The sequence below is a fragment of the Camelus dromedarius genome, chromosome 6, assembly GCF_036321535.1.
Source record: "Camelus dromedarius isolate mCamDro1 chromosome 6, mCamDro1.pat, whole genome shotgun sequence".
NCBI lineage: Eukaryota > Metazoa > Chordata > Mammalia > Artiodactyla > Camelidae > Camelus > Camelus dromedarius.
In genome coordinates, this window is record NC_087441.1 from 26,347,239 (window position 1) to 26,367,534 (window position 20,296).

Sequence of the window (20,296 nt, forward strand, 5' to 3'; positions counted from 1 at the left end):
AATGTTTAGCATTTATACCAATAGCATTTATACCAGTTCCCCCAACCCCAGTATCCACAGAGCAACAATAACTGGACCAGGTAACACACATGTAATGGGTTATTTTAGGGGAGAGGAGCCCTGAGTTTAGGGAAGCCAAATCTTTTATAATAGATAGTAAGCCAGCCTGATTTTTCCCCTGGAGGGAGGCATTACCTAATTTTCTGGATAGTAAACAAACCTCTGCTCCAGGAGAGACTATCTTCCAAGGCTGTTATATGAACAGCCTTAGAAAGACGGCCTGGAGCAAAGTCAGTGCCTTTTCTCACAAGACACACAGAAATGCAAGAGACCCACGGAAAACTGTCTTTCAGCTCAAATATCCTAAAAAGACCACTTTTCTGCTTAAAACAAGAAATTGGACCTTTTTAAGGTGCAACGATTGTAGAGCCTAGCTTTTTGTTTTGTTTGGCTTTAGGGAGTTTAACCAGCCTTCTGGAGGATAGGTGTCAGTAGGCAGCTTACAACTCATCTGCCATAACATTTAAATTTAGGTTTTATGCCTAAATAACTCTCTCGCTCTTCCAAAAGAAGTTGTTCATGGGATATTTGCACAGCTAAAGATGATGACAGCTTCAGGGATGTGGAACAGCAGGTTCTAATTTGGAAGTTTACTTAGCTGCTTCACTCCAAGATATACTGGGTTTAGAACAAAGAGGCTTGCAGACCAGAAGTACGTCAAATGTTTCCGAAGAGATCTCTACAGTCTTCAGATTTCCTCCTAGACCTCAGCCTCTAATACTCAGAACCATCACAGTCAAAGGCTTTTTTAGGGTTTATTTTCTTTTTCTACCATTCTTATGGGGTAATCACATACCTTTAGAGGAAAGGCGTATTGGTTAAATGATTATTCATTAAACAGAATTTTATTTTCCAGTGTAGCCATTACCTAATCATATTCACATAATGGGTTTGTGTTAAGTGTGTCTACCTTTAAGATCTTCCAAATCTTTTTTCTTTTCCTTTTAAATCTTAGGTTTCAGTTCTTACCAATATTCACACCAGTATGTTCCTTTTTTTCCAATTACTTAAGTTAAATATTATTTTGATTGATTAAAGTGGTGATTTATTTAGTCCTCTGGTGTTAGTCATTATAATAACGCAAAGTAAACAAACAATAGTATCTGAATGATTTTATGCTAAATTTTCATTCAAGCAAAAGAGGGAAAGCTTAAAGAAATGTGTGCCTTTAGCTAATTAAATTCCATTCTCCTCTTTGGAGTTAAGTGATGCAGCAGTGGTCCCTAACAGAACCAAAAAGTCTAAAACTACATTTTTGTCACATGAACACAGATAAACACAGAGCAGTAACACCATTTATTCCATTAACACGAGCACACTTCACAGAATATAACACATCAGTATTTAACTTTCCTCTCCGTCCTGCACTATAATCATAGTCCCATGCCCTTGAAAATTATGAATATCTTGCAGTAAAGACATTAAAGAAACAGACTAAGGTTTTAACACTATCCTAAACACAGCATTCACTTGTTACTTTATTGTTTTTCAGAATACAATGTTAAGAATTTTTCCAAGGAACACTTGCAACATTAAAAACTATAATACTTTTCTGATTGAAGTCCAAAGCATCATTCATGAAAAAAGCAGAACATAAAATGTTGCCTCTGAAGCATGACATTCAAGTTATAGTTTAAACCAGAAAAGGCTGATTTCTTGGAGCTCCTTCCCTTTTTTGTTCTGCATTTTGAACTCTATCTAGTTCAGAAATCTGCAAATTGGGATAAGCATACTCCTGGGGATTACTTTCTGGAATATTCCTTCAATGATACATCAAAGGAAATCAATTTCTTGATTTTTAGGAAAAATCTGTTTTCTAAAATTGCTTCTTTCCCATCTTCCCAGAATTAACTGTTCTTCCACTTTAAAAAAAAAAAAAAGCATACCTGTTACCCATCAAAAATCTTATTAGGATACTTGTCCCAAATTAAAAAATCCTCAGGAATGCTAATCAGAAAGATAGCTGGAAATATTAGCATAGATGTAGTATAGAAAAATGACTCTAATGACTAAATAATAATTCTTTAATAAGCCTAGGTATTTCCAATAACTTGCTTTCAGTAAAGCTACAGGATGATCTTATCAACTTGTCACCTGATCCATCATTACAACAAACTCTGTTGTTAAAGAATCAAGTGACACTACTATTATAAAAAAGTTTTGACTCACCACTTACTTTTATTATTCTTGAGAACAATAAATACATTTCATCTATTTAAAAACAATGTAAACTTTATGTTAAATGCCTTATTTCTATATTTTTTGAGTGGATGGTGATAAGTATCAAATAGGTATAGTATTTAAATTCCACTGGAAATTTTTAAGAGTGATATAAATATTCTCTATTTTAAATATAGAGTTTCTAATACCTTAGGAGTTGCAACGTTCGCTAAAAAAAAAGTTAGATTTTTGACTTATAAATGAAAGTGCTTAGTTTTTCTAATTATTTTAAAGGCTACACACACAAGAACGTTTAAAGACCACTGCCACAGTTCTAATTCCCAGCTGGTACCTGCTCACAAAAGGGTTCCATTTTCAACTGGCATTTTTTTATGAAAGGTTATTCCATTTTATCCAATTTCCCCTAAAATATTTTTAAAGAATCATTTCAGTTGGTTGTGGCTAGAAATCATTAAGACAGAAGGATTGGGGGAACACTGAGTCTTTGTTTCATTACTTTTCCTGGTTTGTTATTTAAGTAATCCGAGATAATATTCTTGAATAAAGTATTCATTTTAAAAGAGGCCAAGAGTGAGCAAAACTCAGAGAGACTGAAAGAAGGGAAACTACAAAAAACAAAAATAAGTTAATGCTACCACATCATTGCTGATGTTGGAGATGCTGGCCTAGGGCGAAGTATCTTTTTAAGGAACAGAATTTTCCTACTTCAAGGAATGTATAAGACCATAATTTAAACATATGTTTGGGAGGAAATGGGCATAACCCCTTTCAAATTCACATTTTTTTTCTTTATTGAAGTATGGTCAGTTTACAATGTTGTGTTAATTTCTGGTGTACAGCACAGTGATTCAGTTATACATGTATATATTCCTTTTCATATTCTTTATTATAGGCTATTAGATCAAATTCACATTTTAAATACCCCTTCGCAGTCAGAGAAGAGCTATGTTTGCAGTGTGCTGCTTGAAAAGGCAATAAAAGCCATCAGATTTGGCTTCGCTCTTACAAAGTATAGGACCCTGGCTCAAACAAGCTGCTGAGAATTCTGCAGCCTGAGTATAGTATAGCAACTTCCTCCAAAGTTGCTGGGAGTTAGTTCAAGGCCTCACTGAGTCTTTCAAACTTGAGGCTAGCATGCCGGGTGGTTCAGGAAATGCTCAAACCACTCGAAAAGCCTGCTTGGAGCGGTGGGGTTTAGATCTGAAAGCACAGGGAATGAAGTGAGAGCTGGTGAGGGGAGGGACTGCAGCAGTGGCAGGAACGAGGAGGTGGAGGGAGATGAGCCCCGCAGTTTACGTGTAATACAGCTCAGCCATCTCCACTGGTTGCCCTGTGAATCCGAGTCTGTGTCCTCCACTGTACACAGAGATGCTCCCACGCACTTGTCCTTCCTGGTCTTTTTATGACACTTCGTGCAGTCATAAACTCTGTCTGCAGATTTCATCCAGCTCAGGCAAGTTCTGACGGGCAGCCTTGGTGATTTAATACCACGTGAAATACGAGTTCGAATATTTGTGGACAGTCTTCTCCCAGCGAGTCCAGATTTCCTCAATCCTGGCAGCCTAGAGAAGGCCTTCGAGACACACTGCAGACTCTGACATTGATAGAGGCATCTGTTGCCGAGGTGGCCCTGGAGGGATGGGATTAAAGGTGAGGAAATAGGGGTCAAGGACAACAGTGGCAGGGCCAGCTGACCTGCAGCGAGCAGCTGCGCTCCCTGCAGAAGGGTTACTGTGTCTCTGAATTACGCTGGGGGTGCGTCACCAGCAGCAGATAGCATAAAGCATCCCCCGGGCCTCTCATGAGGGTGGGGGATAATGAGGACACCTAGAGAGAGCCACCACTTCTTTCCTGTGCCATGTGGCCATAACTTGATTTTTGTTGGTGAGAAATCAGGCCATCTCACTGGAAAAACAGTAGGGATTTAAAAAAAAAAACAAACCACTTCTACCTGTTATTGTAAATGTCAACATATTAAATCCCCATGTGATGCTCTGGACCTCTGTGCTCTTTACTTATTAACTGAAATAGCATCTCCATTCCTTCTGCTTTGGGTAGTCACAGCCCTTTTCAGGGGACATGGAGGCCTGTAAGACTCTGGCACCACCTTGCTCCTAAGTCTGCGGTGGAAAAGACTTTACCTTTTCAGCAAGTTCTGTCTTGCTGCAAGTACCATTTTCCAATCTCCATTTCACTCCGCTCTCTCTGGATCTGAAAAGCTGTGATCTTACGGTTCTGAAATCATTCTTAAAACAATATTCTTATTTTTGACTTGATGGGTTCCACACTGGGGATTTTAAACAATCCTTGTCAAAACCCTTGTCATTTGCTGCAACATCCAGTTTGTCAATATTAGATAAATCAAGGCATTAATTCTTGAATTCTTTCCACTAGATGGGAAAAGAAGTAGGTGCTTTCAGCAATGATACTTCACTTTTGGAAACGTCAGGTGTAAGTTTTGCCTGACAACAAGGACCCGTCAGAGACTGACGGAAATCTCTTTTTCCATATTCAGTTCATTGCTCTCCGACTGGTTAAACTGCCTAAGAACTTGGCTCAGCTGTGGCACTGAATGCAAGCCGAGGGCAGGCTTCGTTGTGGGTGTGGGGTTCTTGTAGGCAAGTCCCTGACAGTCTAGATTGAGCCCTTGTACCTGGTGCTTTGTGCCACTCTCCCATCTTCTTGTTGGCAAGATCTCCCACTCTCTATAACAGCATGATCGGCTCATTCTTGTCTTAGGACAATGTGGAAACGAGTTTCCCCAAATCCCATCAAATAATTCTAAGAAGCCATCATGATGCAAGGTGGGGAGAGGAAGAAGGAGGAGGCTTCAGAGGTGATGAAGTAGGTTGGAAGTAGATCAAGGAAACTGGTGGTACCTCTTAAACTCAAAGAAAATGAGAGTGTCCTGTAGCTGCTAGAGCAGAAGGCCGTAAGGAATCCTCTGTTTCACCTGTACCCTCATCAAATATCCAAAGCAGGAAGGGGCCTAGAGGGACTGGCCTGTGGCGGGGATTATTTACCTTCAACAGATTGTGCGTACATACTTCTATCTTGTATTTGCCCAAGGACAGGTCATTACAAAGGTTTCCCCAGAATTATGCAGCGATCTTTCTACTTGGAGCCAGATCTCCAGTCTTGCAAAGGTCAAGGCAAGATTCCCTGAGCTTTGCACTGGTCTCCAAGGATATAATCTGCAAGAACCTAGGGCACAGAGTGGATGAGAAGGATCTGAAATATTATTTTTCAAGTCCTGATTAATTAGAATGATAATAATCATGTTCTGTTCGTTACAATTATCTTCCATGCCCTAAAGGTAAATGTATTTGATTCACTGGGAGAAGATTATCCAGAAAAAAAAATGTGTTTCCAGCCTTCTTGTATAATTTAGTTATTTTTCTTACTTCAAAACAGCAAATTTACTAGGAGCAGGTGTTTTTCTCTACAGAGCATGAGTTCGTCGTGAGAGGTAAACTTTCAGAGACACAGGTGACGGCTCTATGATTCTGGTACAGGCAGCCCAAGGAACAGTATGGAGGTTCCTTAAAAAACTAGAAATAGAGTTACCATGTGATCCCATAATATATCCCGGGGCATATATCCGGAGAAAACTCTAATTTGAAAAGATACATGCACCCCAATGTTCATAGCAGCACTATCTACAATAGCCAAGACAGGGAAATAATCTAAATATCCATTGACAGATGACTGGATAAAGAAGATATATATACACACACACAATGGAATACTACTCAGGCATGAAAAATGAAATAATGCCATTTGCAGCAACACGGATGGACCTAGAGATGATCATACTAAGTGAAGTAAGTCAGACAGAAAAACACAAATATCATATACCACTTATATGTGGAATCTAAAAAAAAAAAAGATACAAATGAATTTAATTTATAAAACAGAAAGAGACTCACAGACATAGAAAACAAACTTATTGTTACCAAAGGGGAAAGGAGAGGGGAGGGATAAATTAGGAGTTTGGGATTAGCAGATATAAACTACTATATAAAGCAAATAAACAACAAGGTCTTACTGTATACCACAGGGAACAATATTTAATATCTTGTAATAACCTACAGTGAAAAAGCATCTAGAAAAGAATATATACACACACACACACACATATGTATAACTGAATCACTATGCTGTACCCCAGAAACTAACACAACATTGTAAATTGACTAAACTTCAATTTAAAAAAAAAAAGCATGCATTCCAGAGACTGCCTGGGCTCAGTGCCACCTCTGCCACTTAGGAGCTCTGTGGCCTCAGCAAATTATCACCTCCTTTAAGCCTCAGTTTCCTCTTCTATGAGAGCGCGAGAGTAATATTAGCTCCTGTCTGTGGGAATTTAGGGAGGATCAAATGAGATCAGGCCGGTAAAGTGCTCGGCCCATGGTAAGAACTCGTAGCTATTAGGCAAACTGGGTTTGAGAGGCCATGAGCAGAAGAAAGTCAGTTTGCTCCTCTGCCGCCCTCTCTAATCCCATCAGGCAGGTCCCAGAATGCTCTCTGTCACTCTCAGATAATAAAAAGCTCTCTGATCAGTTTTCATGCCAGGAAGAGTCTGCTTTCAGAAAGTCAAGTGTTTGGTCTGGTAGAATAACAAATCCTAGAGCTCTATTTAATTTAGAGCTTCTCTCCACCCCGCTTGCCACCAGCTAGAAAGCCCAAGTGGGAGCAGGGCGCGTGGCCAGCCTCCTTCCTCCTGCCCTCTTACTCTCTCCTCCCACTCAGTAGCCACGGTGCTGGATTTCCCCAAGGTTGGGGACAAAGGAAATGACCAGAAAAGGCCCAGAGTAAAGCCGGTAGAGCCGGGCTCTGGCACTGAGGCTCTGTGCTTGGCAGAGGCCCAGAGCTGCCTCTCTTGCTGTTGGCAGGTGGCCCCAGCCACGCCCCACCCCACCCACCATGCCACGTGCATTTCTCAGGCCAGTGTCACCTACCAGCCCTATGTCCTTCCCCCGACATCCACCGACAATTGTCAAGCTCTCTGAGTGTTTCTTCTGAATCCCTCCTCACGTGGTTGGAGGTGGGGAGAAAGCCCATTGTTCCGCACTCCTCCTGTAAAAGGACATGGCCCTGCTCTCTGACCACAAGTCATGCAGGACTCAGGCAGAGGTCAGCGGGCTGGCCCTCAATTTCAATGAGTTTTGATCATTTTGCTGTCCTGCACCCACTCTTGCCTTTCTTCTAGTGCCCTGGCTGGTGCTGAGCGAGATTTTTCCTGGTGGAATTCGAGGACGAGCCATGGCTCTAACTTCCAGCATGAACTGGGGCATCAATCTTCTCATCTCTCTGACATTTTTGACTGTGACGGGTAAGAGCTCCCTTTCCTCTAATGCCTTGGGTGCTCTTAGGATAAATTTAGGGAAGCACACTCACCTGAGAGCGTGCTTTTTTAACATCGACACTTTAAAACATGCTCAAAAGTAAAGAGAGTGGCAATGAACCTGATGTACCAACCGCCGGTTAAACAGTTATTGATCTTAATTCATGTATGACCCCTCCTGCTCTGTCCCCCAAGTTATTTTGAGTCATATCTCAGACATATCATTTTGTCTGTAAAATTTCAGCAGCGACCTCTAAAAGATAAAACATTTAGACACTATAACTACAATATCATTATCACACCTAAAAATATTAAATAGTATTCCCTTGGTATCAAGTATCCAGTCTGGGTTCACAGCCTTCCAATTGTCTTATAGTTATTTTTCATACTTCGTTTGAATCACTATCCAAAGACCTAACTTACAGTTGCTTGATTTGTCTCATAGTTTGTAGTTTCTCCTCCCCCTACACTTTCTATATATATAAATATTTTTATTTATGCTAATTTTTTAGTGGGGAGAAGGTAGTCAGATTCATTTATTTATTCATTATTATTATGTATTTAATGGAGGACCTGGGTAGCGAACCTAGGACCTTGTGCATGCCAAGCGCGCACTCTACCACTGAGCTATACCCTTCCCCCGTCACACTTTCTATTTTTAATGAAGAAACTGGGTCATTTGTTTCATAGAGTTTTCCCCAGGCTGGATTTTGTTGATTGTAGTCACATCACATGACCCTCTGTCCTTCGTGTTTCCTGGAAACTGCTATTTAGATCTAGAGGCTGGAAAAGATTTCGATTTTCTTGTTTGTTGGCAAACGCCATCCCAGGTGGTGGTCAGTGTCTTGCCACTGGAGGCACATCCTGTCTGTTTGTCTCCCACTTCGTTCTGCCTGTATCCTTTGAGCATCATGACCCAGATCCGCTGTTTTCGTTTCATCATTCAGTGGTAGAGGGCATGCTAGCGCGCATGAAGTCCTGGGTTCAACCTGCAGTACCGCCATTAAAATAAATAAATAAACCTAATTACCACCCCCCAAGATTTTTTTAAAAAATTAATGCTTGAAACTTTCTCTTTATTTTTTAGTTTTCAAAATAATACATATATGATGTATAAATATTAAATAATATGTAATATAGAGACAATATATTCATTTTCAAACATGGATTTATACACAAAAAAAGTATATATCTATATATAGCACTTTGAATCTTGTTAACCACTTTCTTCTTTTTGAATACATCTACTTTTGGTAGTTAACTTTTGGCATTATTAAGCATGGTTAGGTTTTACCCAGTTATTTTTGGAAATAGCCCAAGATGACAGGGAACAAAGGAACTGGTCATTTGCACTAAACATACCTCTCCTGCTCAGATCACACACATAGACCTGTGCCCTTCACCTTCACACACACACACGCCCTTATCTGTTGTTTGTGTGGAGAATAAGAAATATAAAAGAAAGAATGGAAATGATGAAGGATGAATAAAGATGGCACAGACCTCTGGACAGATAGCTAATACATAGGATGAACTAATACAGATTCAGAAGTTCTGCATGGGCTTTTATTTTTTTATTATTTTTTAATTAAAAAAAATTTGAATGGAGGTACTGGGGCTTGAACCCAGGACGCTGTGCATGCTAAGCATGTGCTTTACCACTGAGCTGTACCCACTTCTCTGCATGAGCTTTTTGAACAAACATTGGGAAAGCATATTCATTAAAAAAAATCCTGAAATGATCTAAAACCTGTAGATGACATTTCATTTGACTAAGTTTGAAATTCTATACTTATTTTCAAAAATCCATTTTCCAAGTAAAATTGATAAGAGTTCTGCTTGGTGACAAGCCCTTAGACATGAACTTTTAGCTCAATTTCAGCTGTATCACTAACAGCAGAGTGTTCCAGAGACACAGACATACTCTGTCATGATCATAACACAGCTGCAGTATTGTGCTCAGCTTTGAGTGAAATGTTTAGACTTGCAGTGTGTCCACCTAGGGAGGGCAATCTGGATGACTGGGGCATGTGACCTACGGCCTGTGAAGAACGGTTGCGAGAGTTCAAGATGTTTGACTTGGACAAGAGGATGCTCAGGAAGCGATGAGGTGCATTCAAGTCTTTGTACACTGTCCTGAAGAAGGGATGGGGAAGGCTGATCCAGAGGACAAAGCAGCACTTCTGAACCCAAGTTCCCGGAAGGTAGACTTGGGCTGAGGAATGCGTGAGGAATACATTTTCAATAGGCAGGGCTGTCTCACAACGCAGTGCACATCCTTAAAAAGTGATGCACTCCCGATTACTGAAAGGGCTCAAACGGTACCGGGGATGAATTTGATCAGACGACCACCTGGGTTTTTTTCGCTTTTTATTTTCTGGTGTTATGCCCTAGAGAAGGAAGAAGGACCAATTCTACAAGCACTTTATTAAGCATTCACTTGGGCAAAACCCTGTGCCAGGAGCAAGAAAAGCAGAGAGGGAGCGGGCTTTAATTAAAATTGCCGGAAGGACTGCAGTGCTGTTTCTTCTCCTGGCTTCTCCCAGTCTCAGAACTACTGACCTGGAGTGGTTAATATTCATAGGTCCTTCCGCACTGCATTTACCAAACTGCCTTACTGCCTAACTGCTCGGTCAGTGATCCTGAGTGACCAGTTGTGATTTGTGGTCGCTAAAGGCTATTTGCACTGTTTCATCCTGTGGCTGGTCTGAGCCTGTGTTCAGAAAAGGCCAGCCTCCTCCTCTCTGTTCCTGGTCACACTGGACTTTCTGCCTCTGAGCCCAGGGTGACACACTGTGAGGGGCAGACTGGTGCATTGGGGGCTGCCTCTCACCAGTTAACATCCCTTGACCTTGGTCAGTAACTACAGAGGAGCTGCACCTCTGGCTAAAAGCGATCTAGAGGGAAAAGTAGGCTGGCAGGTGAGGATGCTACTTCTTGCAGATGCGTTTTAAAAGAGAATGACTTTCCTTCGAGCCATTATCACTTTTTTTCTCTGAATCCAGGAAGCAGCATCACGAATACACTGCCAGCTACCAAAATGATGAAATATTGTCAACATGAAATGATTTACTCAAATCAGAGTGAAGAAGGGGGAGCACATGCCAAGAAGCGTCCATCTGTATAAATATGTATTTAAAAACGTCTACCAAATAGAAACCAAACTGCTACAGCAGTGATTCCCAAGGGAGGACCTGTGGAGGGGGGAGGAGAGAGGAGATATTTTGCCTTCTGCTTTATGTGTTTCTGTGTTGTTCAAGGTTCTTTTTTTCACAACAAGCATCTCTGTTACCATTTTGAAAACGAAAAGCATGTTCATCAAGAAGATGGAATTGGATTTAAATTGTGATACTTACAAGACTGTTATTTACTTTACCAGAGAAAGCTGGGATAGTTCGTGAAAATAAAACTTTCAGAGGCTGGCTGTATTTTTAATCTGTACTTGCCGTTTCCCGGGATATTACTGGCATGTTTGAAAGTACACATTTTCCTATGGGCTCCAAGAAGCGGCTGTCCACAAATGGGATCAGAGCAACACAAAACACATCTCTAACCAACTTCTTTTGTCCTCTCTAGATCTCATTGGCCTGCCGTGGGTGTGCTTTATATATACAATCATGAGTCTAGCATCCCTGGTTTTTGTTATTGTGTTCATACCCGAGACAAAGGGATGCTCTTTGGAACAAATATCAATGGAGCTGGCAAAAGAGTGAGTATAATGCGCATTGCTCTCTGAACAGCACTCTTTGGTCAAAGAAATAATGAAATAATAATAACATCGGAAATTATTTTAGGATATTCCCTTTGGTGGGGAACCATATCTCAAGGCATAATTCCAGTTTCTCTGCCATGTGTTTAATTTGAGTGACTCAGGGAATGAATTAGAATAACCAGTGCTTTCTAACAAGTGAACCTTTCAAAGAGGGGTTTCGGGTAGGTCTTGGAATGTCATGCATGCCCTCTGCTAAGACCGTGGACTTCAGCCTTCCACCTCTGTCACACTTGGAGGTCTCTAAGCTCTAAACCTTTATGAAGGCTAAGGTTATCAGGAAAACTCCTGGGTTTAAATGTCAACAATTATTCCAACTATGGCACGAAGTACATTAAGAAAGATAAAGAGTTTCCTGTATGAATAGGCAGTTAGAACCCTGGTTAAATAAATTTCACATGGAGAAATTGCTTAAACAATTTAACTTAGCAGTGGGCTGGGGAGAGCTCCTTTTTTTCTTTTAGTAGCAGAACTCACAGCTCTGACTGCTGAGACTGGCCCGGGGGAGGAGGCGACCCACAGGGGCCAGGAATGAATGGGAACTTGTTACTCCTCCTAGGACGAAATCACTCAACTTGAAAACGGAGGGTTACTTGTTCTTCAGTTTTAATATAATGGGAGGAAACTACATATTTACAGTTGGTGACTTTCTTCTAAAAATACTTTCCATACATGAGAGAGAAATGTATGATGGCTACAGAAATTGTGCACACAGTGATTCTTCAGCTTTTATCTGAAGGAAGAATCAGCCGGATAGGTGAATTGATGGTTGGTATATGTGTACAAATAGGCCAAGCTGCTAATCTCGGTGTATTATTATTACACAATAATAATTTTTTATTATTATGGTAAACAGTAAGTAGGAGTGTGGAATTTTTGTACTTTGTACTTTATTTACTTTAAAATGGTTTACATTTTAAAAGGCATTTCACTTCAGTAGACAGAAAAACTTTTCTTTTAATTCAAGGTAAATGTCAACTATAGGGCTAATTTTTGATACAGAGAAGGCCCCATTTTAAAAATATTCAGTGAAAATGAAAATTAGATACTTACAAAGAGAAAGATAGTTGTCAGGAAGGCCGGCTAGCCCCTTGGCCTGACCAGAGCATTGCCTGGCTCTCTGTAAGTTGAAGTCAAATAATTGGATTTCTTGACGAGGGGCAGAACCTGAACAAAGACAGTTAATTGCACACACAATTCAATAACTAATAGCCTCAGACCATGATAACTCAGTGCACTGACCTGTAATCTGGAAACATGTCTGACAGATTCAGGCCTTTCCCAGATCTGAGATGCCAGGACACTGATTACTCCAGTTACTTGATCTATTGGTCATTCTTCATTTCTCATCCTTTCCTATAGCTTGTTTCACATCCGTTGTCTGGGCATAAAACACTCTTCCAAATGTGGTGGCTTAAAATATGCCATTTACGATTTTCCGTGATTCTCTGGTTTGGCTGGGTGGGGCCTTGCTCAGGTCACCTGGGCTGACTCATGTGGTTACAACAGCAGCAGGACGGTCAGTTGGCCTGGAGGGTCCAAGAGAGCCTCACTCACAAGGTGGCAGGAGGTGCTGACACAGTGCCGGGGTCGGGGAGGGGGCTGGCTTCAGTTCTCTTCCAGTGGCCGCATCCGCCAGGAGGCTAACATGGCTTCCTCACCCGTCAGACTCGGGGCAGCCTTCCGCGGCAGTGGAGGCAGGAGCTGCAAGGCTCCGTGCGGTTTCCTTTCTGGAAGTCACACTACATCACTTCCATCATTTTCTATTGTTAGTACAAGTCCCAAGGCCAGCCCAGATTCCAGGGGCTTAGAGATTGACTTAATGTCTTGATGAAATAAAGGACAAAGATTTTGTTTAAATCTACCACACCCACTCTTTCTAGAAATTCTTTAACTTCCTGAACAAGATAATCCCAAAGCTGAATCCTGAAAGAGTTATCTGGGCAAAGAGGAATGTGTGGCGGTCAGAGGAGGAGGGGTCACATGCAGATGTCCGTATACTCGTTGGTGTCATATAAAGAGGGCAGGTTCTGAGTTGGGGAATCAAGAGATGAACCCAGAGCAAAGGGGAGCAAGCAATCAGGAAGGGTCTCATCCATCCTGGTAAAAAATTTGGATTTATCCTGAAGGCAGCAGGGCATCTTTAGACCAACACAGCAGCGGAGAAAGGTGACATTTTTGAAGCAGCGCTCTGGCAAAAAATGGCAAATGGAGAGGGGAGATGCTGAGGGAGGAGACCTAGGAAGAGTCTGTTGGAGGAAGCAGATGGGAATCCCTGGGGCTGGATGGGGTGCAGGGATGGAACCTATACAACTTGGAGCCAGGTAGGAGAAACGAACTGAGGGAAAGGAAGGAACTGGGATCTCTCTCTAGCTTGGAGAGCGAGTCCTGTATACAACGGGGAGAAATAGCGAAGAAAGACCGGAGGAGGAGGAAGTGTAGGTTTGGGAGGCAGGAGTCCAGTGGGGGGTCGGGAACAACACAGAGTTCACTGAGCTCGGTTGGAACAGACTTGTTTCGGGAAGCGCCTGTGGGAGATCATATGAAGGGGAAAGAAAGCACGGGTGAGCTGGAAGCTGGAGTTGAGGAGAAGTATCTGTGTTGGGTATGATGTGGTCCTCAGCACAGAGGGTCATAGGCAGGGGCAGACCCATCTTGTGGAGCCTAAGCTTTTGAAGACCCTGCTTATGAAAAATAATATAAACCATGAATGCAAGATTAGGCATGATGGTGTGGATCTTGGGAAGGGCTGTGCAGGTGAGAGGCCCTGAGTCTTAAGTTTCATTGGCTTTATGGAAATCCACCTTGCGTATAACTTTTTAAACTACCCATAACTTTTAAGCTGCTGGAGAATTCCTTTAAAAATGAAGCCTTGTTAAAATTCTTGTGAGCAGTACTAACTAAAAAATGGAGGCAGGGAGAAAGCAGTTATGAATTAACTGAACAAAGTTAAGGACCTCTCCCATTACTGCTTCTTATTTTGCTCTTTTTTTAAAAAAATCTAACTTGAAAGTGGAATGTTCTTCTCGATGAGTTAAGGTTAAGAAACTTTTAGATCTTTTTTTTTTTTTTCATGTGGGGCTGTCAGAATGTATCAAATTTTAAGCCAAATGAAAAACTGAAGACAAAGCTTAAAAAAAAAAGCCAACTTTTCCGTCCAGTAGACCTCCAGAACATTCCCTAAGGACCGCATGCTTTGGGCGCCTAAAACTCAGCAAAATGTCTTCATTCAGAATTCGGGGGGCGTGGGTCGGGGGAAGGAGTCTGTCTCAATTAGCAAAACACTGAATTATGAAGTGTTTTGAAAAGAATCATATTTCTGTTACTTTTGAGTCATGCAACTACACAAACTTAAAACCAGACCCTCTCCAAGGAAGTTTTAAGTGGCGAATTAGAAGAGATTGAAAAGACAAGAGTACTGCCCACCTCTAGGCAGATTCCACGATGAGCAGCAGGAGGCTGGTGTGGGAGGACAAATACACGTAGAGGGCACTGGTGGGAATTAGGACAGGAGAGACGGTCAAACACTTCTGCACTTTAAACTCACTCACCACAGCTGCAGTACCTACTAGGGATGCGCTCTTGCGGGGAAGCCCAGTACCTGGGGGCAGAAAGGAAATTTCAGAAATCTTGGCTGACTGACTTCTGCAACACCAGAGAACTTGGGACAGGTCTTAACTTGAAGCAGCAGGTTGGCAAATACTTCTAGAATGAAACATAAGCAGCCTGGATTGTGTACATCGATCCAAGTAGGTATGAAGTATGTACATTAAACAAGGTTGCTTGGAGGGAAATGTCAGAGACAAAAGTAGAAATAAAATACATCATAGTATTGAAACGTTATCCAACTAGTTAAGTTCGATGAATGGGGGCCGGTGGGAAGCCGCCGCCCTGGAACTGGCAAGGACAGGAACACTGAAGTGAACTTGAAGACTGAGGAAGGCTACTCCTGAATTAAGTGAGTCTTCTGTGAATTAGTGAAACAATGAATCAACTTTTGTCACCAGGGAAACAGAGAGCCCTGAGGTGTGCATCTCAATGATTCTTCTAAGTGGTAAGAAAGGAAACTATTTATAATATCAAATCAACTTCAATTTTGATACTCCCACCGCTTAACATTTTCTGTTCTCATACTGGGAGTTGGCTTCTTTCCCTCCTATTTCTACAAGGCTGAGAAAACAAATATCTTTCCAAAGTTGTTAAGTTTCTTGTAAGATAAACAATGACTCAGCGGAGAGGTCAGAAAAGATTTCAGCAGTAATGTAATTTGAAAGGACTTCGTTTTGAACTCCTGCCCTGCCAGCTACAAACTCAAACTGGGCCATTTGCCATCTTTGCTATTTCAGCTGTGACTTTCATTCTTTCCCTCAGCGTAAGTGGAAACAATTAGAGAAACCCAACAAGTCAAAGCGTTGTAAATATTTTAGTTCTGAGGCTTAGATTATTTTTCACTTTCAGCAGTTCATTTTATGCGGTCATTCCTTCATGCGTTCATCCAAATTCATTTATTCAATTAACATTTACTGAGGATCTGTTACCTGCCAGGCACTGTTCTAGGTGCTAGAATGACATCAGCCAGCAAGCAAAAATGCCATGACAATTAACACGTGCTGGTAAGATGATGTGTGTGTGAGGGGGGTTCCTTTGGTTGGTGATCTGAGAAGGTTGTTCTGAGAGGTAACGTGGAAGATAAAACCTGAGTGGTAATAAAGAGACAATAACCCTGAGAAGACAGGGAGGAAAGAGAATTCAGGTAGAGAGAACAGCCAGTACAAAGGCTGAATCAGAAACACACCTGACCTGTTCCAGGAACCGAAAGAAGCCCAGGAGCCTGTGGTCTTTCAGATCCAGTGAGAATGTCAGTGGAGACGGATGGGGAGGGCTGACTGACTTTGGATTTCACTCTAAGCGCAATAGGAAGCTACTGAGGTATTTTAAGCAGGGGAGTGACGTGCTTCGATTTGCTTTGAGGCGTGCCAAGCGAGCGTCCGCAGGCACACAGCTGAGCGTGGCTGAGAAGGCACACAAGCCCAGGGCGGAGGCTCACTTCAAACCACCCTCATCCCTCACGCTGGCCTGCAGCTCCCCAGGGCCCTCATCCGGGAACTGTCTCCTGCTCAACACCAACCGCTCTCTCGGAAACTCCCACCTCCTTAGCCCTCCTCACTCCCACTGATGGCCTCGCCCAACATCAGCATTGTGGAGAAAACAATCAGGAAGGGGACCCCAGTAACCTGCCACCTCCACCCGCACGTCAGGCTTTGTATCCCAGATACACCACCACCTCTCCGGGGTCTCTCTCTTACTCCTTCCTGTGTGAAGCCAACCACTTCACATCCTCTTTCCTTCCCCTCCCCAGAACATTCCCCAGCCATCCTCCCTGCTCACCCCTGTGTCACCCACGTCCACATCACCCCGCCCCCAGCAGCCCACCCCAGGCTCAGCTTCATGTCTACCCCATTCCCATACTGTCCCTACTCTGTGTTATAGGGTTTGTATTTTCTGCTTTTTTTTTTCTTCCTTTCCTCTCCTCCTCCCTCCTTGCGTTCAAGATTATGAAACTTTGCTGTGGGCCCTGACCTTCCTTCTCCTCCTCCTGTTCACCCCGGTAGTGTGTGGGGGAGGTGGGGAGGGAGGACCCCCAAATATATATCAGCCCAACAGCCTTAAATCTCCTCCTTTATTATTAGGAAACAAAACAACAACCAAATGATGTCATGAATATGAACGGCATTGTCAGATGAAAAACAAAATCTTACCTCTCTTACATCTTACCCCCTCTCCTGGATCTCCACTCCTCACCAGCATATACGCCTTGCCTGACCATTTTCCCATCTTTAAAAGAAAAAAGCATTTTGATTCCATTTTCCTCCCTAGGTTTCTCCTATCATTTATTTGCACCTCTTTTCTTTGCTATCATTTATAGCAAAGTCATCCAGAGTTGTCTATATTCACTGTCAGCAATTCCTTTCTTCCTTTTCTCTCATGAGCCTGTTCCCATGGGATGTTTATGGCCACCGCTCTACTGAAATTGCTCTTTTTAATATCCTCATTACCACCATATTGTTAAACCCAGTGATCAGCTCTTACTCCTTGTCTTAGCAGCTGGCATCGTGACTGTCCCCAGCAATGACTGAGGTGAGCGAGCCCTCCTTCCAGAAAAACTTGCTTCACTGCATTCGGGGACCAACCTCCTGGTTGTCTCCTCCCAGTCACTCCTCAGCATCCTCTCTGGCTCTATCTTATCTTCCACCATCTTAAAGCTGGTGTGCCCTAGGGCTTCATCCTCTGACCGCTTCTCTATCACCTTCACTGACTCAACCTCAAAGCCACAGCCTTTATACCAACCATCCACCACTGAATCCAAAATTTCCATCTCCAGCTTCGACACCTCTCCTGAATTCAGGTTTCTCTGTTCAGTTGTTTGCACTACATCTCTTCTCAAAGGTCTAACAAATATTTCAAACTTAGCATGTTCTAAATTGAACCCATTGTCTCCCAAACCTACCCCACTCCTCTGTCTTATCTACCTCAGTTGATGTCAACAGATTTAGCCTTCTAGTTGCTCTGGGCACAAACCTTGGAGCCTTCCCTGAAGCTCTTTCCCTCACATCCTGTGTTCAGTCTTCCAGAAAATACAGTGTTGGCTCTTATTTCAAAATAGATCCTGAGCCTGGCCACCTTCACAGCTCCTCCCCTGATCGGGGTCACCATGCTCTCTCCCATGTTACTCTAGCAGCCACCAGCCTGGTCCTGTTTTCAGCCTCCAATCTATTCTCCACACAGCAGCCAGTGATCCCTCTAAATGTGATTAAGCGGTTCCTTTGCTCAAATCCTCCCGGGGCTCTGATGGCCCAGACAGCCCTCATCTCCTGCTACATGCCTGCTCGTTCACTCTCATCAGCTGCACTGGTATTTTTGACGCATCCCAAACACACCAGCTACGCCAAAGACTCAGAGTCTGTGTCCTGGTTTCCTCAGTCTAGATTCCCTTCCGCCAGGTGTCCATCCACCTATCTCATGGCTTTACCCCCTTCAGAATTTTCCTGTCGCCTTATTTAAAATCCCAATCTTATCCCAACTCTGCCTCTACTCTCCTTCTGCTTTGTTCTAAAGCTGGTACCCTCTGCATTTTGCTTGGTCTCTTGTCTCTCTCCCCTTGCTATATTAAGTTCCTGGAGAGCAGAGAATTTTGTGTACTTTGTTCACTGTTGTTTCCCAGCACCTGGAATCATCTCTTCACATGTAATTGAAGCTCACTATTGAAATGAATAAACGAATAAATGAAAAAATGAATGAATGAAGTGGATGTAGGAGTGAGGCAATCACGTAGTCAGGGTGATCCCTAAAAAAAATTCAGCTTGAGAAAGTGCATGGATGGTAAACTAGGGGAGCCTGAAAGAAGAACAGGTTTCAGGGCTGGAAGGATTACACAGATGGCCAATAGACTTCAGGTAGAAATAGTATTCACTGGCAGCTGGATACGTAAATATGTAATTCTGGAGACATTCAGGGTTAGGGCAAATTTGGGACTAAGTGGTATTTAGGTTATGGGACCAGATGAGGTCATCTCATCAGAGAGCAGAGAGAAGAGAATGAGGTCCAGGACCAAGCCCTAGATCGTGCCAACGTTTAGAGATCAGGCCAAGGAGAGTGAGCATCAAAACAACTGAAAAGGAGCCAACAGTGAGTGAGGCCGGAGAAGTGCCAGGAGAATACAGTATCACTGGAGCCAAGAGGAGTGCGGGAGGAAGGCGTGACTGGATGATGCTGAATGCCGCTCAGTGGCCAAGGACAAAGAAGGGGTGGCCATCAGTTGTCGGGCACGGTCTCAGAGGACTGAGATTTGAGGAGACAGAAGTTCATGAAGACATCAACTACAGTCCATGCTTTTGAGTTTTGCTGCGAAGGGGAGCCAACAGGAAGCTCATAACCTAGACTCTCTGTACCCATCACTGCTCCTTTCACAAGCATCCCACTCACCCTCGGACCACTCTGCATTGCAGCTCACTTTTTCAAACACCTGCACTTCAAACACACCAGGATGGGGAATCCACTAAACAGCTATTACCCAGGTCCTTACTCCCTTTCTTGCCCTGCTTGGATTCCCTGCACCACCCTTCCCTTTACCCTGTCCTCTCTGCCTCCATCATCCAGACAAACCTGAATTCTGATGAAGCCAATTCTTAGCTTGTTTTATCCCTGCATCTACACATGGCTGGAGAAAACACTTAACTAAGCTGACGAGTCTAGTTTTAAACTGACAAACATAAATCTCAAGTAGGTCTTCGGGAGTGTCTTGCAATCTACCATGTCCCTGGTGAGTTGATTTTCCTACCGTCCAAGCTGGTCAGCTCACACCCTGTTCTCTCTCCTCAAGGCTCCATCACTCTTTCCCACTGCCCCACTCTCTGATCTTGGTATTTTAGTTCACTGAGAAAACAAAGAGAAACAAATAGAGAGACCACCTCATCCTCCACGCCATCTACTAAACTGCCTACCTCTGAGCCCACCTTCTCTGCCTTGTTACAAAGGCCAGTTCTTCCATTTGTCCTGAGTAGGTCATCGATGTCCCCCTTCTGTGGGACCATCAGCGCACACACACAGAGCTGCAGGATTTCCCAACCTGAACAAAACACCTCCCTAGAACTCTAATCTCCAACTCCCTCCGGGTGCCCACCAGCTCCCTGCCCCCACCATTCAGTTCCAGGGTGCTCTGTGTTTGTTGTCTCCGTGTCCTCCCCTCCCATTCTTTCTAGACCTTGCTCCACTCAGGCATTCTTACTCCCCGGGCTCCCACGGCTTCTGCTGAGTCATCACACCTCAGGGGCAGTGCTCGTACTACGGGACTTCCCAGCAGCACGTGCCCAGTTCCTCATGCTCCCTATCTTTAAACTTTTTACCTGTCTTCCGGAATATTATACTTTCCTGGTTTTTCT

General features: G+C 43.0%; 1 protein-coding gene across 4 annotated transcripts in view; it reads left to right on the forward strand.

Moving 5' to 3' along the window:
* Positions 1 to 20,296, forward strand: part of SLC2A12 (solute carrier family 2 member 12) — a 55,311-nt gene that overhangs the window by 30,835 nt on the left and 4,180 nt on the right. For 2 of the 4 annotated variants that reach the window (XM_031456367.2, XM_010988699.3), the window contains 2 exons: positions 7,454 to 7,576; positions 11,165 to 11,297. In XM_031456367.2, coding sequence (XP_031312227.1) covers positions 7,454 to 7,576; positions 11,165 to 11,297 — 256 coding nt within the window. The other 2 variants (XM_031456370.2, XM_064486673.1) reach the window with 2 other exon arrangements.